At 39.6% G+C, this 25,332-nt stretch overlaps 1 protein-coding gene across 1 annotated transcript in view; it reads left to right on the forward strand.

Moving 5' to 3' along the window:
• The window catches only part of LOC110054599 (two pore channel protein 2-like), a 31,647-nt gene that overhangs the window by 4,250 nt on the left and 2,065 nt on the right, over positions 1–25,332 (forward strand). The window contains exons 6-28 of the mRNA XM_020760947.2: positions 587–703; positions 1,062–1,130; positions 1,255–1,292; positions 5,504–5,570; positions 6,254–6,280; positions 8,287–8,419; positions 9,209–9,274; positions 10,215–10,279; positions 10,516–10,613; positions 10,962–11,043; positions 11,223–11,435; positions 11,968–12,024; positions 12,980–13,021; positions 13,491–13,538; positions 15,878–15,916; positions 16,921–16,967; positions 17,615–17,732; positions 18,616–18,687; positions 19,208–19,293; positions 21,297–21,366; positions 22,039–22,121; positions 22,373–22,454; positions 23,651–23,716. Coding sequence (XP_020616606.2) covers positions 587–703; positions 1,062–1,130; positions 1,255–1,292; positions 5,504–5,570; positions 6,254–6,280; positions 8,287–8,419; positions 9,209–9,274; positions 10,215–10,279; positions 10,516–10,613; positions 10,962–11,043; positions 11,223–11,435; positions 11,968–12,024; positions 12,980–13,021; positions 13,491–13,538; positions 15,878–15,916; positions 16,921–16,967; positions 17,615–17,732; positions 18,616–18,687; positions 19,208–19,293; positions 21,297–21,366; positions 22,039–22,121; positions 22,373–22,454; positions 23,651–23,716 — 1,785 coding nt within the window. The remainder of the gene's footprint in view (positions 1–586; positions 704–1,061; positions 1,131–1,254; positions 1,293–5,503; positions 5,571–6,253; positions 6,281–8,286; positions 8,420–9,208; positions 9,275–10,214; positions 10,280–10,515; positions 10,614–10,961; positions 11,044–11,222; positions 11,436–11,967; positions 12,025–12,979; positions 13,022–13,490; positions 13,539–15,877; positions 15,917–16,920; positions 16,968–17,614; positions 17,733–18,615; positions 18,688–19,207; positions 19,294–21,296; positions 21,367–22,038; positions 22,122–22,372; positions 22,455–23,650; positions 23,717–25,332) is intronic.

Here is a 25,332-nt window from a genome sequence, read left to right on the forward strand (position 1 = left end):
ATGTAATTAACATACAAATTTTCCTAATTAAAGTAATAAAATGTATCATTTGATACATTGTTAAATGATCAGGTGATGGAATTAATTACATTTGATGCAGTCATTCAGTTCAATCTTTTTAAAGTCTGGCATCTACACACATTTAAGAACATCTATTCATATACAGATAACATGTGTACGTATCAAGTTATTGGACATAAGCCACAATATCTGTTGGCATCTCTCAGTATTTGAGGTGCTACATGTTCATTTTGGTGTGCATGTAGCAGGGTGCAAAAAAGACCTATTTTCAAGTTTGCCCTTTAAACAAGCTGTAACTAGCAGCCTAAAAATCATTGTCATTAGCCCCCAAAATTTCATCTCTTATGTACAGTACTTCTGAAATATAAATTTTATCTGTGATGGAAATTTTCCTAAGCAACTTCACCTGCCCACCAGCAGGCAAATGAAAGAAGGAAGCCACTAGTCTGACTACAAATTACACTATCCTCAGGCCATTGGACTAAAAACTTCTTTGCAGGCTGGTGTAGGCAGTTTCCTTCTATTGATACTGTAGTACTTATTTTGATTCATTTCTGTTTATCAGAGTCATGTGCTAGGAAGACAGCAGGTTATCAAGAACAGATGGCTCTTGTCATATTGTGTGGTTCTTATAATTTCTTTTATAGATGTGTTTGTCACTCTCAGTTCAGGATGTAACCAGGTATTAAATATCACTTTTAATAAACCGTTGACTTATGTACTGCATGTTTCAGAAGAATTAACTGCAAAGTTTTGACTGGGCTGTGCTACTTAAATTGTACGTTCCATATTTAATAATATTTTTGTGGTGGAGACATGCTGGTCTAATAGTTAGTGTTAAACAATCTGGACATACAGTATAACCAATACAGAAGCAGAAAGATGCAAATATGTTCAGTCCTGAGTACAAGTACATGTAGTCAATTTTTCTTAATAAAATTTTGACAAAAACTACTCTAGTGGTACACAGAAAAGGGGCATTTTCTAAGGACTTGTTACAGGGACTTTGTTTCACATTTTTCTTGTGTTTCATTCTACAGCATGTTAGAATTCATCGACTTCTTAGACCATTCTTCTTGTTACAAAACTCCTCTTTAATGAAAAAGTTGGTGAGTGCAACTTTTCAATTTTAACAATTTAGTAATTTGAATTTCTCACTTTTTTGTATAATTTTTTACTTTTTTAACAGCATATTTTGTTATTTTGATGCCCTAAATGTAAATTCTCTTGCAGCTGCGTGCAATCAAGAGAACTGTCCCAGAAATCCTCAGGTACTGTAACTTAAGCACATACAATGTACTTCACATGTTTTATTATGCAATCTATGCTCCCCAAGTTGCTTTTCATTATTTCAATTATTGTTAGTAATGTTAGTTTAAAATTAAAACACATTTCAAATGCCCTACTTAAATGCTACAGTACCGCTCAAAAGTAAGTTACCACCTCTCGTCTCGTTTCTCGCGAGACGAGTCTCGTTTCTCTCGAGACGTTTCTCGTTTCTCGCGAGCTGCGTCTCGTTTCTCTCGAGAATCACTGAAGCGTTTAGTATGGCGTATATTACGCGTAAGAAACCGGTTACGGGTAACGATTGCCGCTCTGCAGTTCGTTGTCAAATCGATGGGACCGTCCAACATAAAATATGCATCGATCATTTGCTCGATTCATATCGAATAAAGGTAATATCGAACATCGAACGTAACTACAAGTAGAGTTACATGCGTTTCAATTCGTGCGATCACGGGGGCAAAGAGTTGATTTTGCGAATCTTGCTCACCCTGAATGATTCAGTTACCTACATTTGCTCGCTCTGCAATAACCGCTAACTCAAATAAACATTTAATTTTGCGTACAGTAGGAGAAAAACGTTCCGGCTTTCGCCATTCGCCAGCGAGTCAATTGTGAATGAGAGTCATGAAAGCGTCACGGAAATTGTTGAAAAAATGATATCTCCGGTTCTATTTGGCATAAATCGTTCATTCAAACGCTGAAATACGATATCTTTGAAGACAGGAGTTTTTATCAAAGTTTCTGAGATGCGCCGTTTACATTACATGTAGTTTTAAATTTTTCTGCCAGCGCGAGTTTTGTCTAGCGGCACGCGTCGACAAGTCGACAACATAACGAACTTTTATTGTTCTCCGAAACGTCAAGGCAAACACTAAAAGTATATTTCCAGTTCTATTTGGCATAAATCGTTTATTCAAACGGCAAAATACTACATCTTTGAAGACAGGAGTTTCTAATAATGTTTATGTGATGCGACGTTTACAGTAACTCAATGTTTTTGCAAGGGAAAGTTCTGTCTAGCGGCAGTCGATTTAATACGCAAATGAAGTTTGTTTTGCGAGCGTCGCGGCAAAAACATCGCCGGTTCTGTTTGATATAAATCGTTTTTTTCCAATGGCACAATACACTCTCTTTAACAGATAGAATTTTTGTTGCTCGACAACGAAGATCTCGAGCGGTGTGTGAATAAACATTTTATATATCGGTCGATACAGCGGTCTAGGCTTGCCATAAGATACCTGATCCGACTTCTGAACACTGAAACGCACTTTTATTGCCACATTTGCACATAACTATTATTAACATTGGCCAGCTAGTCTAAGGCCCAGTTGAGACGTCGTGCTTCTGCCGTGCCGAACTAAATTGCAATTTGGTTCGACTGTAGCACGGCAGGAAATCAACTCTGATTCAGACGTCGTGCCAGAGTCGAATCAAATCCAGGGTTTACTGAAGCCTCGTAACAATTCTCCTCCTAACTCCCCGAGGGAACGAAATCTCGCCAAAACACATTGACATAATTTATGAATTTAGTTTGGCGCGACAGAAGCACGACGTTTGAATCGCTGCCGTGCCAGAGTCGTGTAGCACGGCAGAGCTTGTCGAACTTAATTGCTTGCCGAACTTAATTCAAAAGTTTGCTTCAGACGCCGTGCTTTTGCCGCGTGCTTTTGTCGAACTTAATTCCTGAATTTAGTTCGACACGGCAGAAGCACGACGTCTGAACTGGGCCTAAGAGTCGTGATCTTTTCTAAATTACATTCATGACAACGGAAACTTTTCTCTTCGAACGGCAATACTGTACTTGAGCGCGCTCAAATCCACGAAACTATGTTGTTATCTCTCAATCTTTCTTATATGAACTTGAACACGTGAGAATCTCCGATTTTAAGACTGATGAATTCATTTTTTCACAAACTGGACTGTTTCGCACAAACTGGCCGTTAGGGTTCAATCTAAGAAAGCGGATTTTAGCGCACTCAAACATATGAATTAATTAAGAGCCCAAGCGTGGTTTAGCATGTTTACGAGTATGAATAAAAAGTTAGTCGAGGTTTCATGATCAAAATGTGGTTTAGCATTTTTACGAGTATGAACAAAAAGTTAGTCGAGGTTTCATGATCAAAGCGTGGTTTAACATGTTCACGAGTATGAATAAAATGGCAATCGAGGTTTCATGTTCAAAGCGTGGTTTAGCATGTTCACAAGTTTGAATAAAATGGTAAGCGAGGTTTCATGATCAAAGCGTGGTGTCGCATGTTTACAAGTTTGAATAAAATGCTAGTTGAAGTTTCATGATCAAAGTGTGGTGTCGCATGTGTTCACAAGTTTGAATAAAATGTTAGAGGTTTGATGTGGCAAAAAGCGTGTGAACATAAATATGGATAAAAAGTTGGTCGAGGCTCAGTGATTAAAGTGTGTGTTCAAAAGGTAGTCGAGATTCCTTATGTTTACAAAGCGTGTGTTCTCAAGCGTACACAAGTATGAATAAAAAGTTAGTCAAGTCGGATTTCATGTGCAAAGCGAGCGTTCACAAGTTTGAATAAATTAGTTATTCGAATGTAACGTGAAGTGAAGTATGATCAAAGCGTGGCGTGCTCGCAACTTTTGAATAAAAAGTTCGAGGCTTACATGTATGTGCAAAGCGTGTGTTCGCAAGTTTGAATATTAAATTATTCGACGGAACACTTAGCGTCGTTTCGTATGTTCGCAATCTTTGGATAAAAAGTTCGTCAAGTTTCCCGACAAATCAGTTGGGAGCGATAGTTGGAAAAACATAGGCGGCGCTGCTGTGTTGACTTAGTGATCGCGATCGCTGCTTTAACTTCCAACACGTAGGTCGGGTGACAAAACTCCACATGTTGTTTCATGAACACTACATTTTGATTATCATCTGTATGAATCACGTTTAGGGTTGCGAACAAACTTTTTTTTTAATATCTATACAAACAAGAGAATTAATACAACTGTAAAACATATTTGTAAACACGAGTGACTAACTTGCCGACGATTCACATACCTTCAACTTTTATCGTGCATGTATTTACAAAAACTAAACGTTAAGCAAGTCTGGCTGGAATAAAAAAAGGTTTGGCCGATGTATATGAAACAATACTGGACGCTTGAGAATTTATAATAAACACATGGTGCACACGCATTGCTGATGAGAATGAAAATCGTGTCTACCGCGCTAATCGATACGATACGATACAGACGTCTTATTAACAAAACAGGTTTCGAATACCGACGAATGCGTAGCATTGGTACTTCCAGTGCACTCGCGAGAAACGAGACTCGTCTCGTTTCTCTCGAGACTCATCTCGTTTCTCTCGAGACGAGTCTCGCGAGAAACGAGACGCGTCTCGCGAGACGGTGGTAACTTACTTTTGAGCGGTACTGTACTACAGTATGTATATAAACAGTTGGAAGCTGGCATAAATTAAACATTTTAAAATTTTAAAACTACAAGCCTCAAAAATACCAATTTTTTATATTAGTGTAAGGTGATGAAGCAGGTGTAACAAGTGTCTCAAAACAAATTAATTTTGACATCTTTTAACTTCAAAATTCACTTTGAACGTAATGATCATTGATTTGTTCACTCCAGTGATACATGTATTATAGGTCTATCTCAATGTATTAAAATGCTAAATCACGTTGAGATTCAGGGTTTAATGATATTTAATAGTTTTTCTACTATTTTTCCCCCAAACTGTGAAGCCAAGTTAGAATTTTAATATTAATATCAACTGGTATAATTATTATTATCTGGTATTACATGTATATGGATGTCGTGCATGCCATTCACCTGGCCAGACATGGAGCGTTTTCACTGGCATGGCCAGCAGCCATGCAAATTTATTGAAACCAGAGAAAGTGCTTACATAAGAAAAGAGTTCAGCTCCTATAGTATTGGGTTTGGGACAACAACATGGCTATCGTTTCATTGTTTTGGGACATGAATATGGCTGTTGCAACACCACGTGAAAACACTCTGGAGAAAGCAATGTGATGCTTTCACTTTGCACGCATAGGCAGACCTAGGAACTTTTTATACGCCTGCGCAAAATCATGTGCAGCTGTAACCCCCTGCTTACTGTGCATATCTGTTGACTACTAGCATGGTATGCATGTCTGTGATATGTTGTGACTGATTGGTCAGTAGCTACATGCAACTGTATAATTCATCCCTTTCCAGTGTGCTGTTTCTTCTTCTGCTTCACTTGTGGTTCTTTACAATGTGTGGCATGCTGTTTTTCCCACAGGTGAGCCTAACAAATGTAATTGTGGCAGCTTACATTGAATGTTAGGCCCAAATGATTTCATACTAGACATGTGATTCATATGGTTGTTTTCTTTGTTCAAGGAATTATTGCTATAAATCAGGAACAAAGGAAGAAAATTCTCCTTTTGTTGACATTATTTTTACATTAGGACTGCAAACATAGCTACTCTTCATTGTTCCTGGCCTTTGAATGCCTCAGTGAGAGGCAGCTGTAGTGGCATGCTATAATTGAATAATTCTGGAACTGCTGTTCTTTTCAAGTTTTACTTGCACCTCTCATGACATTTATCCTTTAGTTACCAACAGTATCACAACTGGAGCTCAAATACAAATATGTTGCAGACTCGACACTTGTGCAGTTTTACAATATTCTGAAGTTTTGACTGAAAACATTAAATGTTTACGCTCTCCCATCCCCCTTTGATTTCTCATGGTCTAACATGTACCTTGATTTCTTTTATGAAACAACGTCAAACAATGGAGATAACATAGTGCTCATCTATTGCTCTGTTTGTATAAAACGCATTTCAACAGCCAATTGACTCAAAAATTTTGCAAGTGGTTGTAGTCAAGCATCCTGGATCAAAGCAACAGCTTTCGTTGCATTTCTAATTGTATTTATGTCCTGCTTTTCTCTTTCATGAATTATTTTTATATTTGAAGGCATCAAGACATAACAGCACCCTTGCGGTAAGGTACTTTACATGTACATTATTAAAAATCATTAATAAAATCAAGTAGTAAATAGTTACATTACTAGGAGATTTTGTATGGTACGTTTCTGTTATATATCTTTGATCAAAGTTCTTTCCCAAAAAATGAAGAGGCAAATATTTCAAGACTTAAATTTTTAGATTTCGGAGAAAAATTCATTTTAAAGAAACTAAATTGGGTGAAAATTTCCATTTATTGGCCTCTGTTAACAAACATGTGATCCTATTGGGCAACCTTTTCATTAAAGAGGCATTGGGAAAGGTAGAGTCTGCATACAAACCAAGTGGCCTGGCAAGAAGGCACGTATCTCCGGTTTCTGCAACTTGAAGTGACTAGGAGTATTTCTACCACCCGCCTCAGGGTTCGAAATTGCGCTTTCCTGGTTGCCAATGTGACTAAAACTTTTGCACTGGCAACCAGAATTTTACAACTTTGATTTTCAACCAAATTGATTAAAATAAAATTCAAAGCAACCCGCCAATTGGTCACTTCCTTTTTACTTGTTACCTTTCCGCTGCTTTTGAAGTATAAAACCGATTTTCCTGTTATTATAGCGGAGCTCTGCGGCCCAAAGGGCCACCAAGTGGAGCCCCATACTCATATAGGAAAGAAAAGGAAACCCATGAGTTGATTTTCTCATGGTTATCATGGCTAGCGGTATTGCTCGTGGGCGCGTGCGCACGATGATGACGGTGGCGGAGTGACCCAACATGGTGGCCATACTCCAAATAATAGGTTGTCAGAGACATGCAGCCTTGGTTTACCGTGTACTTCCTTGATATTGGATATCCATGTTATGATCAATTGGCATCATTCTGTCAAAACAAGGTATCTGCTGACCAGTATCATGTGACCATATCACGGGCTCAAGTTTACAGTTCCTCAAGGTCACATGTTTTTTGAAGTTGACCGCTGACCAAGTGCTGGTTATCGATTGGATCGCGGGCTCATATTAGGTTAACTTGTTGGAAACAGGGCAGGATTGTTCGGAAGCCGGTTAACGCAAACCCAGGATTAAAATTTAACCAAATTATAACTTTTTCTTCTATACAAATGATTTTTGCTGTTCTTTTTAGTGTATATGGTGATATTTAAAACTCAAAACAGAAGGCCAAACAATATACAGAAAGACTCACTGCAAAGTTTCAAAACTCAAATCAAAATTCTACCTTTTTCTGGGTTAGCTTAATCAGGCTTTGAACAACCTGGCCCAGGAACTACGCTTTTAGGCTGGCCTAAATCTATATATTAAATCTACCACAACGTTTTACAGCTATGATCAGTGCGAAGCTTCGCCGCTGTGTTTTTTCAGCAGTTTCCCATAACATATGTATTGCAGGCGCAAGAGGCCCCATGCATTCTTTTGCCATGAATATTTATCCAGGCGATGTGGTGTCCAAAAATGTTCTGAAATTTTTCCGTAATTTATTACAAAGTGGAGACGGAACATCCGCGAAGAAATTAGATGAAGATTTAGATACTCTCTGGGCATCAAAAGGTGGAAATGTAGATCTGTCAAAGTGGTCAAAAGATGATTTCAGCACTGGTTTGATTCCTGATTACATTGATTGCAAATATTTTGCCGGCAAGCCCGTGGCGACCAAAAATTTTGGTTTGTGTTTCGCTGTGAAGGAAAAATTTTATTCACACTTTTTGGCGACCACATTTTTCCATATGGCGACTGAAAAAAAAATTTCAGTCGCCAGTTGGCACCTGCCGAAAAAGGTTAATTTCGGACCCTGCCCCTGGATGGGTTGCTTGTCCATCGCAGCATTGGATTTTGGCAGTACCCATTTATACACCTGGGTGGAGAGAGTCACTGTGAGAGTAAAGTGTCTTTACCCAGGAACATAAATCAATGACCCCAACCAGGGCTTGACCCCGGACTTCTTGATTTCGAGTCAAACACACTAACCATGAGGCCACTACGCCAAGCAACCAGGAATTGTTTGCTAACACATAATTTTTGTGTTAATTTTCAGAGCCACCAGTGTAACTCGAACAATAACAACTCAGCAAGTGGTGCCGCATGTGAGGGGTACAAATATTTTTCAAGGCTGGAAGATTCTCTGAGAAGTCTTCTTGTACTGCTGACTACAGCTAACAATCCAGATGGTAAGAAGTTTTGTTGACTTCCTTTGGTAACCAGTTAAATTCCTTGTGTCTGCAAGAGCAAGGAACAGTCAAGAAGACATTAAAAGAACATTCAGACCACTTGATGATTTAAGACTAGACTAGACTAGACTAGAGTGCCTTTATTTTAACACGACAAGTTTTAAAGCTAAAAGCTTGTGGGGTTGTGTATAATATAAAAAAAGACGTAATAACAATGTAATTAGTAAAAATTAAAAACTAGTGACCTTATAAGAACCTGATCTATATTTATAATATTTACACGTCATAAAACAATCAAATATGAATAAAATTGTCATCAGATGCCGCACAGTTGAGGCGGACACAATATGATTCAACAATCATATTGTTCTTCAAGACTGTAATCAGCTTTAAAGTCAATGTTCTAGTTGGTAAAACTCAGAAATGAGGGACAAAGGGTCTTGAGTTATTTTGGGTGTGGTCAAATCTCTTGCAATGTGCCTGTCAGTCAGCAAATTGAATCTTTCCTTTCTCCAGCCAATCAGCCCTTAAGCTAAAGTCACATGTGATTTGTGGCACGCTTTCTTCCCCCGTTTTTCGTCATTCATTGCACGTTTCCCGCGCTCTTCACCGGCTACATTTGACTGGTGTTTGCCACAAGAGGCGTGGTTACGGACCCTGTAATATCATTCTATTTTGACTAAAGGAAGGATTATAATAATGAACTTGCACCAGAGTAATATTGTTAGCTGTCATTTTGACACAATCAGTTGTTTTCCATCATTTGTCTATTTTATTGTTTCTAATCAGTGATGATGCCCGCGTACATGAAAAACAGATATTACGCGATTTTCTTCATTACATTTACTGTGATTGGTAAGTACTTTTATGAAAAAGCTGCTTTCAATTTGTTTCGATACAGTTATTGTCTTTAAAACAAGCACATATGGTCTGGATGGGGGAATTGGAATTTCAGTTATCAGTCATATTTTCTGCGATTTCTCAGCTATCAATAAATTTTGCAGATCTGAGCTGCGTCACGATTTTCGCATCTTGAAAAGTTTAGCCAAAATTTTTCAAGCTCGTCGTTTGCAATCCGTGTCAATCCTCTCCATCCTAAACCATCCTTGTTCACTTATGGTTTATTATTACCTCTTTGGTGTTTTTCTATGTTAATAAACTATTATTTTCAGGTTTCCTCCACTGAAAAGGTACTCTTGTGCATGGCCAAAGTAACTTTAAAAAACCGCGACTGAGCTCTGTTATAAAACAGCTGACAGATAATATTTTAATATTAAATAAATAGTAAATAATACTAATAAATAAAGAAAAATTTGTAGTGGCACACAGCGAGGCTCTTTATCCAATGTTTCCAGAACGAATAGACCTTTCCCGCATTCCACTTCAGTGCGTTCGAACAATAGCACCTGAGCGAGGTTGGGGTGCACATTTTCATACTTTTGCTGTATTTTTGTCCACCCTGACCTCGACTCGGCACTATTGTTTGTTGGAATGCGGGAAAGGTCTATTGGAATTCAGAAGTGTTGATTTTTGAGGAGGGAGGAACACCCGAGAACCAGAAGAAAAACTCGGAGCAAGGCGTGAACCAACTACAAACTCAACCCACTTATGACGCCAGGTCCAGAATTCGATCCGGGGCCATACTGGTGGGAGGCGAGCACTCTAACCACTGCGCCATCCCTGCTCCCTGCCATCTCAGCCACCACATTCAGTCCCTCAGTACTACCCACCTACAGTATAATGTACAGCACCGTGAAGTTCGTGAACCTGTGACTCTCTGTTTGCTTTGATACAGGTCTTTACTTCTTCTTAAATATGTTGACGGCTGTTATCTACAACCAGTTCAGAGGATACCTGACTGTAAGTCTGCTCTGCTGTGAATGTTTTCCTGTGACTTTCCATTGTCTCCATTCTATTGCTTCGCACTAGGAAAGGGAAGTTATTAAGGATATGAGTTATTTCAACGTATTTACTTCACATACATTGCAGTCCAGCGGAGAGGTTCTGCTTAATGAACAGATCAGTTTTCTGGTAGCTGCCTGTTTGGCAGTTTCCTGGCAGAAATCTGAGGGTTTTTTTATTGAACGTTCCTCTAGAGTTCACTTCAAGCAAGTCTCTTCCGCAGAAGGGTTGGTATCAGAGCGGCGTTTGAAGTTTTACTTCAAATTCAGGATCCGGATAGCGACGTGCCTTTGTAAGTAAACAGATCCTCTTCTAGAGCTTGTTTGGATCTTTTTTGTTTTGGCGAAATGGAATTTCTTTTATCACTCCAGTCGTGGACTGAAGCATAGAATATCGCGCGCTAGTTGAGCAATTTTGCAGATGTACCGTAATCTGCAGGTCACATGACATATGTATTTTATGTGATCGATGTATGAAACGCGGTTAAATAAATCCTGACGTAGGCAAATTTGATGAATGGCGCATACACATTTTAACATTAACTTGAATTTTAATCGGATTCACCATCATGTTACTCATGTTTAAAGTAGTTGAACGTAATTCAGTGGGTTATTAAAATCGACAATTATTTTCTTCACAGAGGAAATATCAGCAGCGCGGATGCTAAGAGAGCCATAGAAAATGCAAACATTGGCAAAAGATCTGGGCAAAACGTATTTGAGGTAAGCGACCTGTTTCTCTCGCTCGCTAAAAGAGTTAATACTCTCGGAGTAAGGAATTGAAAAAAAATTCTTTGTTACTCCTATCCTATCCTGTTTTGATGCTTGCTTTCCAGCCGTTACTGCTTGTTATCGATCCAAACGACTTGGTATCTAGCCAAATTGCTCTTCCTACCTTTCAGCGTTTAGCTCAGAATCCGTCGGACCACCTCACCGCCAAGCAGTTTCAAGACTTGTTTGAGGTACTTGATGGCAGAGGCACCAGGTCTCGGCACAGGCCGGCAATGAGCTATGTACAGCATCCATTGCTCAGAAAGATTCAAATCCTTGTTTCTAACAAGTGTTTCGACTACGCTGGTGATTTTGTTGCTGCGGTAAACGTCCTCCTTGTGTCTGTAAGTAGTTTGTTTCTTTGCAATATGTAGGCAAGGTAACTTCAAGGCGTTCAACTTCAATGGACTGAGTTAGAAGTCCCTAGTATTGTCAGAAGTGTTGTTATCCCCCTGCAGATGGTGGTAGAACGTCGTGGCTTCCCCCTTCCATCCAGTTAGGTTCTGCCACTCCCCATAGCCGGTATACTCCTGGATAGAGAGAGAGAGAGAGAGAGAGAGAGAGAGGCACTTAAATAGTAGAGCGCCTTGTCTAAAACGGAGCACAAGGACCCGGCGGTTAATTCACTGGAACTCAGTCCTCTTGATCCATAAATGATCGCAATAATCAAGGGGCCAGCACACCTTCCAGTATCAATGTTTGCAAAATCATTTTTTGGTTGAGTATTGCAAAGGGGAGTTGGAGTGTTTGAAAAACCTCAGATGTTTATTTTGCTTTCAGAAAGCAGCATTCGCCAGCATTGCTTGCTTACAGATAGGTACTAGCTACAAGCTACAGTTCCTATTCGAGTCCTAAGTTGTTTTATGTGTTTTCCAGGTCCTACTAGACTACGAATACGACAAAATATTGAAGAAAAACAACTCTGATCTAGCGGTGAGTAACGTCTGTGTTATGATTCATTTGTTATCACACAGAGAAAACCTGAATTACCTGTTTTGTGTTTGAATTTTTACTTACTGCGCCTTTCAATAGCATGCGGACTCTAAAATTCAAAGCTCAGCCGACAAATGCGTTTTTTCGCTACCGTCAATCAAATGCTCGGTGGCTCCTCCCAGCTTCCGACTACTGCCGAGCGCGCGGTAATCTATTCTTGAGCATAGTTCAGACAACGAAACAGTGCTCGGAAGCAGTCGGAAGCTGGGAGGAGACGCCAAACACTTGATTGACAGTAGCGAAAAACGCATTTGTCGGTTGAACTTTGAATTTTAGAGTCCGCATGTTATTGAAAGGCCCAGTAAAGGGAGTTTCCAAGAAACCCGAGCTAAAACATGAGTCACACGTTCTTCAAGTTTTCGAGATTCTGCGGGTACATGTCTGTCGTCGCCATGGTCGTGTGGGTTGTGGCCGTTTCTCAAGTACTGTTCTACAACAGCGCACCATTATTGTCAGCTTTCCCCTGAACTGTTATGTGTGGAGTTTGAGTGAAACAGAGAAGCGGGTGCTTTGTATTTGATGCAAGTGATACAGATATCGTTGTACTGTTGTTTTCTTTTCCTCTGAAAATCCCAGAGGAAAGGGAAGTTTTGAAAAGTCATTTTATTTTTGCATACTAAATAGATACGCATAGCACTTGCATAGCCAAACCTCAAATGTGTTTAAAATAAACTTGCATATTTATAACCACATCACTAACATAAATGCCTCATCTACCACACATGCATTACTTACAGAAGATAGACTATTTACTCTCACGCTATGTTACGTTCTTGGCTACTTTTTTGCAACAGAAATATAGCCGGAGAATAGTTAATGGTCCAAGAGAAATGATTAATGATTCTCCGATGTGTTCACTTATAGTCTTTCCGTCCTTGTGTGTTTTTTATTGCAGGCTGCAAACTTCTTTTTCGTGTTATATTACCTTCTGGAACAGGTAAGAATATTGTACATAAAAAGACCAGCCTAACGATAAGCCAATGGTTGTTAAATTTCTAGCTAAAAGGTATGCATAAGACTTGCAAAATAAACTATTCATACCTCTTAAGCCATAGAGGAAACAGAAATATTGCTCTGCAGCAGTAAAGCACTCTGTTTTACTCTTACTTACGATTTGTTTCAAAGCTAGTTTTTCAGTTTTAGTACAATATTGCCGTCGTCGTGGTGTATCGCTGCGCTAAGATCTTTCATCGTTCAGGGTCTTATCTCAGAGGTTGCAATTGCTGATTAGGAAGTCAGAGCCCCTTTTTGAGTCTGTTCTGTTGTTGAAGCTCCATGACATTGTATATCAACCTGGCAACTCCTAATGCACGGCGCTAATTCAAAACTTCTTTTATTATTCTTGTACCACATTTTCATGAAAGTGTTATGTTAGTTATTTCATTTTGCATTTGATTTCTCATCAGTTGATGAAACTATGGGCTCTTGGTTTGCAGAGATATCGCTCGTACAAGGTAGGTAATTAGCCCATGTTAGAGCGGTTTTCAATAGAGTGTCCTAAAACCAAAACCAAAGAAATTGCTCTGGTCAGTCACAACTGACACAGACAATCCAGTGAACCAATAAAAACTCAATGAAGTGAAAACATGAAGCTGACGCGAAGCGCGGGAAAATGTGTGTGAGAGAGTTGTACGGGTCCGCGAATGATCCCAGGACCGCAAATGATCCCGGACCGCAAATGACCCCCAAACTGGACCGCAAATGATCCCGGACCGGAAATGATCCCCATATTGGACCGCAAATGATCCCGATCAAAAAATAAGGAATGGCACAGATTTATATCAGAGGAAGGTGACAACATGTACAAGAATTATGAACTAAAAAACATGTTTTATCATTTTACAAAAAAATATTCCACAGCTGCTGTGTTGTTCTTCGAAGAGTACAGATCGTTTTCACTGTCACGCAATAAAAGAAAATAATAAATCGAAAACCAAACAATGGAAAAAGCTAAGAAATTGTGATGTACGCTATAGAAGATAACTAAATAAGACACTTCTCCAAGTTTTAGGCCTGTGCGTCTCCCCAAACTTCAGATATTCGTCGTAAATGTTTCCCAGAAATTTACAGAGCCCAGCAAGAAAACGCCATGTTGATGTACATCCGTGGTACACCAATATGGCGGCCGGAATATAGTGTAAACTTCTGGAACTTACTTTGGCTTTCTAGGCGACTGATGATCAGTACTAAACAAAAAAGCATTTACATAAGCACTTTTCCTAATGCTCTAACTTCTGAAAAAGGCTCAAAATCATGAGATAAGTGTATATTTTTCAACAAACTCGATCGTAGCCTTGTGTCACGCAACCTCCATAACCGTGAAATTCAAAATGCTCTGGAGTCCGAACGAAGCACGCTAATTGTAAACAGATATAAATATACCGCCTCTTATGCCTGATGAGGATAAAAACACGTCACGTGAAGACGATCTATTGAATTAGAAGTCTTAGAAAAACACATACTTGTAAACATTCTCGAAATCCCAGTGGCGATAGTATCAAACATCTATCAAACAGCTAATTGTCAAAACGAAGTGCAAGCCTTGGCCTTGCTTGGTCATGAAGCTGAACTTCATAACTATAGCTTGGAATTTTGGTTTCTCAGAATAATCAAGTAGTCATTTCCGATGAATTAAAGCTAAAATACGACCAAGAAAAAATTACAAAATAAATTTGTTCAAATTTCCAGTGCTACACACTAGGTGTTTTACAGAGTGATGAAGCGTTGTAGGCTTGTGGGTCTACTCAGGTGACAGCATCTTCTGTAATAGTTGCTTCATGGTTAGATTTTAGTTTAAAACTTTAGACGAGTGGTGTTAATGGTTGATAAAATGTGATTTAACTATAACACCGAAATATCAATGTTTAACAAAGGAGGATATGTTGCACTGATCATAATTTTACTGAGAATTGCAAAGAAATGCAAGCCAAGTCGTGTTTTGATGATTGAGTGGTGATATTCACAACATCGTAGTTAGCAACAAAATTTAGGCGAAAGTATGAAAAAAAGAGCAAGTTGTAAGCCAGTATAATTATAAGATGGCTTTAATAAAAACATCGGTATTTACGTACGCCAATTCCCTATCCACACCATCCCGCCATCCATGCCATTCCATATTTTTTGATCGGGATCATTTGCGGTCCAATATGGGGATCATTTCCGGTCCGGGATCATTTGCGGTCCAATTTGGGGATCATTTGCCGTCCGGGATCATTTGCGGTCCTGGGATCATTCGCGGACCCGTACAGAGTCACGATTGGCTTTGGTTTACTTCTGATTGGATGAAAAATTGGCGCGAGTTTTTTAAGCCAATCGTGTAGCATACAGTAGTTATGCAAAACCATTGAAGCAAATGCGAATTACTTTCAACCCTAAAGTGAAAATCGGCGGATTGAGAGCGAAAAGTTAAACTGTTTTAGTATAAATCTATAATTTTGTCGTCTCTGGAATCGCCCCGACTGGTAAATTATCTAAATCCTCTTCACAGACACTACGAAAACGCAAAGAAGCGGCCGCCATTTTGTTAACAATCGCACACTCATACATATACAAAACATAAATATCTGTATTTAAACTCGGATTTTTGAATAGAATACAGAAGTGCTAGTATCTCCGACTCGTTATTAAAATTACACTACTTAATACAAATGATAGTACACGTTATTAGGATAGGCCACTCACTGTCTACAACAGAATAGCTAGTGATGCGCGCAGCCAATAAGAGAACGGCATTCGTGCTACAACCCTAGTAGATTTTCAAATTAATAATAACTGAAAGTATTTTTCTCCACAGGGCAATATCTACTGTGGAATCATAACACTTTTACTAGTGGTGTGTATGTATAGTTATATTATGTATTATAAGTTTTATTGCATCAAGCGCATGCTGGTTATGGTGCATATGTTTCTTTGAGTATATACTGCTGAAGAATTTTTGTCGTGGCCTTTTCGAGGCTGGTCCTTTTCGAGGCACGAGGGAAAGAAAATTTGAGCGCGCCAAAGATTTCTTCCTATCTTCGACGGCTCCGACCCAGAAGTAATTTTACATTTATTGACTTTTTAAAACAAACGTGTAACTAGTTTTTAAACGTACACGTAACACGCTTGTTTTTTTTTTAGCGTCTAGGTATCGAAGTGGGCAACCCGCGGTTTAGCGTCCTTCGGTTTTCTGCACTTCAGATAAATCTTCCATCGGAATCCGTCAGCTTTTTCAAGACCTACAACTTGAAATCTTTCGTTTATCAAACCACTCTCTCGGTCGATAGGAGTTATTGCTTTTAATAGTAGCCGGAATATGAGCTAGTCCGATGGTCTCTTACAAACTTCTAACTTTAAGCCCTTATCAAGTTTAAGCAAAGGAAATCAAGACGAATATCTAATCTGAATAAATACAGATTTCTACGATTTTATTTCTCCGTTTTCTCCTTAGTTCAGTTTAGTTTCGGTAGAGAAGACATATCAAACACTCAAGACAGTGTTTGACCACATTTCCAAACACCTCGAAGTTCGTCAAAAATACTCCGCGACGTGTAGTATTTTCAAATCTCCCCTCGGTGTATGGAAATGTGGTCAGACAGGTCTTTCGTGTTTGATATATTACGTCCAAGGTTCAAGTGAGCCCAAAAAAGTTGTGTGTAACTTGTGAGAACATTCAAAATAGAACTCAACTCAACAACTGAGATTTGGGCACCTAGCGTATAAGAGGTAGCAATCGTGTAGGTTGGTCAACTCTCGTGACCAGATCTCTCTTCTTCGAGTGGAAGGGCGATGGTGTAGGAGGAGGGGAGAGATCACTTTCACTTCATGGTTATCTTGAGATATCTGTGTTTCTTGCAGCTTCTAGAGATTGTCCATGTTGGCATGTATGGCCTTCCTTTTTCACAGTAAGTTAAACTTGTTTCATGCAGTCCGAGTGAGTTCGAAATGCTGAATACATAACGTAGGCTATGATTGGCCGCTGGGTTCTCTGATCGTTTGTATCACACTTAATAGAGGGCAATGGTTATGAAACCCGACAAAGTTCTTTGTTGTATGTTTTTGTTCGCTTTTTTGGCCTTGACCGTGCACAAAACACACTGACCGTGGAACTAACCAATGGAAACGTTTTGGTTACGTAATTCAAGCATGGTGTATGACCGCAAAACAAAAGATTGTGCATGGTCGGGGACCTTCCGACATAATTCTTGGCATCTTTGTTTGCTCCTTTGATGTTTGCTGGGCTTCATAACCATTCCCCTCTATTAAATATGTTTGTATGTAAAGTGCCCTTTAATTGGCTGCCAGTTTGCCATAAATAACAGTTTATTTCTCCTTATGCGTGATAACAATCTGGAGTCCATATCAAGCAGATACGAGAAGGGGATAGGGAATCATTATATAATTATAATGTACCATCAAATAATTTCTGCGAGGTTACCGTAAAAGAAATGTCAGCTCAACGAAAAGGAAAATTAATGTTGACTGATGAGAATTGATGGTTTGAAGTTTTAAAACTGTTGAGGTTATGTGTTTGTTGTTGTTTTCTTCACAGCTCAAGTAGTAACCCCCCTTTCAAGGATATGGACAGTTTTTTCTCTCTGCATAACATGATACGGATAATCAACATGCTCATTATCTTCAGGCTGTTGAGAATTGTCCCTAATTTCAAGGTAAGGGACGGACTGGGGTGAGGGTGTGAGTCGGGCATAGAGTTTTGTTCTCATCTTTCGGTTGTGCATGAATTATTTTGGTGGGTAATAGCTTGTGCAAGAACCTTTTATAGTCAAACACAGGACCTGAATAGTAGAAAGCACTTGCATGTTTTTTGTTGTTTTTTTTAGTTGTTTTTGTTGGGCAGGATTTTTTTTTTTTTTGGAAATTTCCTAGCCCACTCCCTCTCAAAAAATTAATGGTCCGTCCCTAACGAGCAGTTACTTCACGACCTCACAACCTGTGTTTTCATTACTACTGTCAGTTTATAAATCACGTTTTGTGCAAAGGCGGTTACTTTTATCGGTGAAAAGTGTGGTGGACTAGAAGTCAGTGGGCTGGGTTCCGGATGAAGAGACCAAGTCTGAGTTAGGGCCTAGACAGTACCCTTTGGGTTGTGTTCTAGGGAAAGCACACCTAACTCTCTCCGCCAAGTGTTTCAAGTAGCTCAGTCACGGTATTTTGGTCGCGTCCAAAATTACCTTTAAATTGAAGGAAACCTAAAAATAGTACTTTACTACAATAGGAAAACAGCAAAGAGATAATAATAAACCATAAAGGAACAAGGATGGTTAAGGATGGAGAAGATTAACACGGATTACAAACGACGAACTTGAAAAATTTAAGCTAAACTTTTCAAGATGTGAAATCTGTGACGCAGCTTCTTTAAGCAGTCATAGGTGGATTTGGTTGAGGCATTTTCACAAAAAACTGGGTGGGTAGTAGTAGAGGTAGCAGAAATACTCCGGGCCCCATCATGCTATGGAAACTGAGATCAGTTCTGGTAGTGTGAACCACTGTATCGGATGCTTACGACTTTCTGGCTTTTGTTTGTTTTGCCAGTCTCTGTCCCTCATTGTTGAAACATTGATGAAGTTACTGAAGCACTTGCGGCCTTTTGGAGGCATTATTGTGGTAAGCTGGACTACTGTTTGTTTGATGTTTTCTAACGAATGAATGAAAGCATATTTCTCTCTGTTTATTACTACGGAGAAAAATTACCCAATCACCGCCCCAATTAGCCAATCAGAACATGAAAGAATGTCGTGTAATTGGTGGCAAAGGTGCGGGGCAAGCAAAGGAAAATAAGGCGAGTTAAATCGCGTGATTTTGATGTTTTTTTACCTGATTGGCGGTGAAGGCAAGGTCTGCGCTCTGATTGGTTAGCGTTCATTGTAATCGGTTCCTAGTGAGTGAGTGGAGCTACGATAGTCTGCGTAGCAGGCGTTCATTTTCAAAAGCACGCGTTCCCACCTCGCCCCCACGCCCTCCCCCTTCTTTTATTTTTTTTTTTGCCGGGAAATGGAAAGCAAACGCAGGCTAATTTTACGAGTACATTGTGTGACCCAACGCCGTTAATAGTACACACATAGCAATTGCTGATACTTGTTACAAGGTATTTTAATACTTGCAAGGCATCCCCTTTTCCTTGCAGGCGGTGTATTACGTTTTCGCCGTCTTAGGAATGATGCTCTTTGATGGCGTAACGAATCCAGCAAATGTTGGGGCGAACAAAACAAGGTAACCAATAGTAAAACGTAACGTAATAATTGATATTCACTAAACCATTACAGTCCTTTGCTAAACCTAAAACAAGTCAAGTTTCAACAGACCTTTAGGCTTACAAGGTTAACATGAAATGAATCGCACATGTGAACTGCAGGCGAAGGAAATTTACAGAAAGAGATCTTTGTGGTTATGCTTGAACAGACTTACTGCTATTTATGGTAGCTTTGCAAACACTACCAGTGAGCTGTGAATTCACTGAGTGCAAGCAGTCCGTTATAAGGCCTACAAAGACAGTTTGTTTCCCTGAACATTCGAATAATAAAGGCAAAATAAAGTTACCAAAAAACCTCATAGCATGGTACGATTTTGAATACGGTTGAAAAGACGTCAATCCGAGAGAAAAATGAATTTGAAGTTATCCATATTTTAATGTAATTGCAACGGACATTTTACGCCGGTTGAAAACAAAATAATCAACAATGATTTAGATAAACATATACAGGCAAAAACTAACGATAGATAAATCCGACGTTTCGGCGACATCTTGGCGCCATTGTCAAGGGAAACTAATTAAATATGCGATTTCAAGAGTAACTAAGAGTTCAGAGTTTCTAATTTGCATAAGTTAGACAAAGACTTTAGCGCGAACTGAGTCTGATTGTACATTTAAACACGGTCGTAATTGTTTAATGAGTAACATCTCATTAATGAGACAATCAAACTTGTTGTGGCATTTTTTCAACACGCTAAAACAATTGCGAAGGTCATCCGGAATCCTGCCTGCATGTCTATTATCATAGTGATTGCGTACTGACGAGGTCTTGCTTCTATGTCCATCAACGCGTACGAACAGATGGCCACGGGTGTAACCGACATAACCAGCATCGCACTGGTCACACTTGAAGTTATACACAACGCATTGTTGATCAATGAGCTGAAATAACGCAGGCTTTAGGTATTTCACGACTTTTGACATTAACTTTCTCGAGAATGCTTGAGAGGTTAATCGCGGCGTCACTTGCAAAAATGAATTAAAGTGAAATGTTTCAAAATAATGTAATTCCATATGTTGCCGTGCTATGAGAACATTTTTAGCAAATAATTTTTGCACTTATTGCTTGAATTTTGAGCGGAATCTGTCTTAAGGACGTTCGCGCGGAAATTTTCCAGTCGATAGTTTTTTTTTAAATTTTTACTGCAGTCAGATTATGAGTTACTTGTGTCAGAAATGCAAAAAAATTGGGGGTCACCAACTTCGTTTCAGAGATAAAGCGTGTTGAAAACTACCCTGATTGGCGCACGTAATTCAGCATGGTCTACAGGGGTTTATGGTTAAAAATATCGAAGGTGAATCCGCGGAGGTAAACGATCTTAGTCATATTTTGTCAGAATTGGGCCTGTTGCGTAAATAATTCCAAATGTTGCTAAGGTTTTCACAAAAATTAACCCTTCAAGAGGCATTTGAAACGGCTGCACAGATAAACGAAGAGCTAAAAGGAACAGAATTCGATGGTGCATTTTGCAAAAAATTCAAACTTCTAATCGATAGATTTTCTTCATATTTTCGCTAAACGTAGAAAATCGGTAGAGAAAACAATCCATCAAAAGAAAAATAAGGGTCACCGAACGTCCAAGATCGCTAAATCCAGGCAAAGCTAAAGCAATGGCCATCTGCCCTATCATTGTTCATTTTACTTCTTAGCGCGCGCGCGATGCATGACGTGGGGTAGCGAAGATTTTAATCTTTTAACCGTAAGGGATTTTCGGACGCTTTCATTGCACCGTGGAGTTGCTTCGAGATTCGAACATAACTGTGATGAGGCTTGTAATAAGTCTCATATGCAGTCAGGAGCTTAGTCACTTGTCAAGTCGATAGCTCTCACTCATCTAACACGTCTGTTTTTGGTGCGTGAAGTCTGTCGTAAATTAGCCCGGCTATTTTTCTGTTGTATGCGCAAGTGCAGTCAGGTTCAGGTACATTAGTACTAAGGGTAAAATATTGATTTTGTCTACAGGCTGTATTCTCAAGAATGCGGTTCATTTGACCAGTTGGAGTATTATGCCAACAACTTCGACGATTTTGGGGTAAGCTGGAGTTGTTGTTGTCATCACTGATTTTTATATAAATTTGGCTTTGTTATCAACTGAACTAGTTCACTGTTAAGAGTGCTTACATTGAAATCGCACACCACACATCGGGCAGGAGTGAAAGTTCGTAACTACACTGAAATTTGAAAGTCGTACTTGTACTTGTACTTGTCTCGTATCGTGTTGCTGTCTATAGGCCCCAGTCGTTTTAATAGTCACAACCAAGGGCTTTGTCTAGAGACTTTATCCAGATACAGTGATAGAAAAGGCGAAGACAGGTGGCAGGCCTATCAATCGTAATGTATATTTTCAAAAGTGTTGGTAAATACCATTTTTATTGCTGGCTAGTGTGGATCTGGCGTTTGACGTGTTGACCTTGGAATAAGCTTACAAAAATGCTGGGCGGGGGGGAGGGGGTGGTGTATAGGTACAGGAGAGTTCCCGGAATAACGTCACAAAAATGCTGGCGGCGGGGATAGTGAAGGGGTTTTTTTGTGGGACTAACATTCCAATTATTTCAGTATTTCTTAATTTTAATACCAGTTACGGAAACTCATGTTTTGTGCAGACCCTAGTTCTGATCCCTCGGATGGATACTGACACAATTAAGGCTTAAGTTCAAGTTGTTTGTGGCAGTTTTATGATAACGACGTTTCGTGTTATTTTCAGGCAGCATTGGTGGTCTTGTGGGACCTGATGGTAGTTAATAACTGGCATGTATTCTTGAAAGAATATGCGAAGGTCGTCAATGGGTGAGCGTATGACTTCTCTGTTGTTAAAATGTGTTAATCACAGATGAAACCAAATCAGTCATATTAGGGAGATAAAACAGTTCCCTCGCTGCTTGCTCGCTGCTTGTCTTGGAATGCCGTACGTTTAAGAATATACTCCTACTAGGCTAGTAGTTTTAACTTCGCCCCACATTTCATTTGCGAAGGAAAACATTCACGACTCTGTTAAGACCATACGTTATACTTAATTGTCTTGTTTCTCGTTGTTTCAGATGGGCACAGCTGTATTTTGTGGCGTGGTATTTGATCTCCGTCATTCTCATCATTAATCTGTTTGTTGCCTTAATTCTCGAGGTCAGTTCACTTCCTTTTTCAGTTATTACACACCCAAATTCGCAGTTAGCCAATCAGAAAACCGTGTCTCCTGTCCTGATATCCTGTGATATCAAAGGTGTTTTCCATTATGCCAAAGATTCCGCAAATTTCGGTCGGAAGTCAACTGGAAAGGTTCGTTTCGGTTCTTTCCGACCGGAATATTCGGGATCACCTTTGGAGGTGATGTCGAATATTCCGGTTGGAATATTCCGACCGAAATTTGCCGTTCCATGTTGACAAACTGGCTCATTGCCTTCTTATGCAGGGAATTCGGAAAAGGAACAAAAGAAAAAAAAAAGTGGTAAGAGCCATTCCTCTTGGTTGGCCCGGTTTGATCGGGAAATGTCGTTCCATTTTCCTCGGGTATTCCCACTGGTCTCTGGCCGGTGGCTCTGGCATGATGGAAAGCATCCCAGGTCACTGACCTGATATTTGGGTACGGTAAATACCTAATTGCACCCTTTTTGGTTCGCTTCGGTGGCATGTCAGGCACGATTGGTCTTGCCATGGGTATTTTTGGCGAAAATTTCGCCAAAATTCGAACCATGGCGAGACCAAACTCGCCTGATTTGTCGCCGAAGCGAACCAAAAAAGGTATGATTAGGTAAATCAATTGTGCCTTTTCAATACGGGCACCAAAGGGGTATAGCTGTGGCCATGTGAACGGTGTCCGTAAGGAGGGGTTCGCCCCCCCTCCGCCCCTGAGGGGGCTTCGACTATTCGCCATTTCCACATCCCCCTTAATACACCTTGTTGGCCCCCCATAATTTTGCATAAGCATTGTCTTCAGTTTCTCTTGGGACGACTGTAATACCCAGGAGGAATGGGAAGCAAAGGTTATGCAGAATTTTGGGGGTCGGGGGGCCAAACAAGGTGTATTATGAGGAATGTGGAAATGGCGAAAAGATCTGTCGGAACCAATTCATGTTGAATCTTCTACTTGGCTTTTGCAGGAAATTGTATTTGAATGACTAGATTTTTTAACGTAGAGATAAACATTGCTCGTCCTATTAAAGACTTCTGTTGTTTTCAAATTTGCAATGCTGTTAGTTTCTAAGAGACCTGTTGTTATGTATGGGCGGACTAATAGATCACATCGTGTATATCTAATTGGTAACTTCCTTTCCAGGAAGAAAAACGCCATTTAGATACAAGTTTGATTTTATTTTTTAAAGGCGTTTATTAGTGAGTGGGAGATAAAGCAGCAAAGATCAAGACAAAACTCGTTATCTTCGCACGTGGTGAGTTTTGTATAATGGAGTCATAAATTATACCTGTGTTTGGAAATCAGTTAGTAATTTGATTTATCGGTGGGTTGTTAAGCCAGTAATTGGCATTCAGTTAGTTTGCCCGCCGATTTTTATGTTAGGTATAGCAATAATGTCACGAACACCGGTTGAAAGGTGTACGTGAAAGACAAGTGGAAGACGGCCGTGTCTTGCGAGTTAGTCTTCCCTTCAAGGACCAAACATCAGCTAATGCGGTTAGACGGCATATGCGCGATCTCAACCACAAGATTGGCACTACCCTACAACCAGTATTTATTAGCAAGAAACTGGAACAAGTTCTCAAGCCGAAAGAAATCAAGCCTCCGATCGTAAATCAACAATGCGTGGTTTATTTATTTTCATGTAATCTGTGCGATGCAGATTATGTCGGCTACACAGCCCGACACCTCCACCAACGCATTGCTGAACATAAAAACTCGGCGATTGGAAAACACCTTTTTGAAGCCCACGGGGACATAAGCCTCCTCAACGAAAGCCAGTTTCGAATTCTCCGAAAGTGCCAAGGGAAATTTGATTGCCTCGTCTATGAGATGCTTTGCATAAAGGAACGGACTCCAAGCTTGAACACGCAAACTGACTCCATCCGTGCGAAACTCTTTGTTTAACTTTAAACATTTTAACACATCAATTGAACTATTGTTTTACTGACTATTTATACATTTTTTATCAACTATCATTTTGACTTGATAATGACGTTAGCTCAACGTCGAAACGTCGTCGTTTTTTAACAAAATTTTTAACTTTCTCAATATGCTTAGAAATATTTTATCGCAATTTTTTATAGTTAAATGTTTAGAAAAATCGCTTTTTATTCGTATAAAAAAAAAAAAAACACTCCAAAAAAAAATCTTTCCAAGGGTTGAAAAAAGAAAGAAATTGAGAAAAGAGCAACAAAAAGGAAGGTAAGAGAGTGGAGGAAAAAAATAGACTGACATATGGTCTACTTTGGAGAAAAAATGCTTGAGGAGGGCGCGATTTCTCTAACTCTGTATCATAAATCCAGACACATATATATCTCTGTATATCATAAGCCGTTTGCGAGGTCCATTTTATAGAATCCTAACAGAGGAGGAGATGGTGCAGAATGAGGTATGGCCATGAATGAGGTCAAGAATTTTCCATGCAGACAGACCGAGACCTGTTAACGAGATTTTTATTTTATGGCAAGAAAAGAACTGCGAAAGAAAATTGGGAAACGATTTTGTTTTTCAATAAAACCCTCTCAAGTTGTTCAATCAGTTGCGAACCTGTGAAAATTGTTCTGGATTGCGAGACAGATGGCGTAATTGGAGAATATCGACCCCTTCTCTCCCCTCTTTAAGTATTGCTTTTAAACAACTTAGTGGATGAATCGCTGCCGTCTAGTTGCCAGAGATTCACGGTCACATCAGGTGATACATCTGACTCACTGACAAAGCGTGAGGTCAATATGGCTGGATATTGGCCAAGTTCTTTTTTTGCGTGTTTATGGACCGAGACGAGGCCAATATCCAGCTATCTTGACCGAACCAGCTTGGTCAATAAAGGATTTATTATATAGAAAAAGAACACTGTTTTCTTGCGGGACA

Source organism: Orbicella faveolata, unplaced genomic scaffold (assembly GCF_042242905.1).
Source record: "Orbicella faveolata isolate gen_17 unplaced genomic scaffold, um_ofav_v1 contig_1, whole genome shotgun sequence".
Taxonomy (NCBI): domain Eukaryota; kingdom Metazoa; phylum Cnidaria; class Anthozoa; order Scleractinia; family Merulinidae; genus Orbicella; species Orbicella faveolata.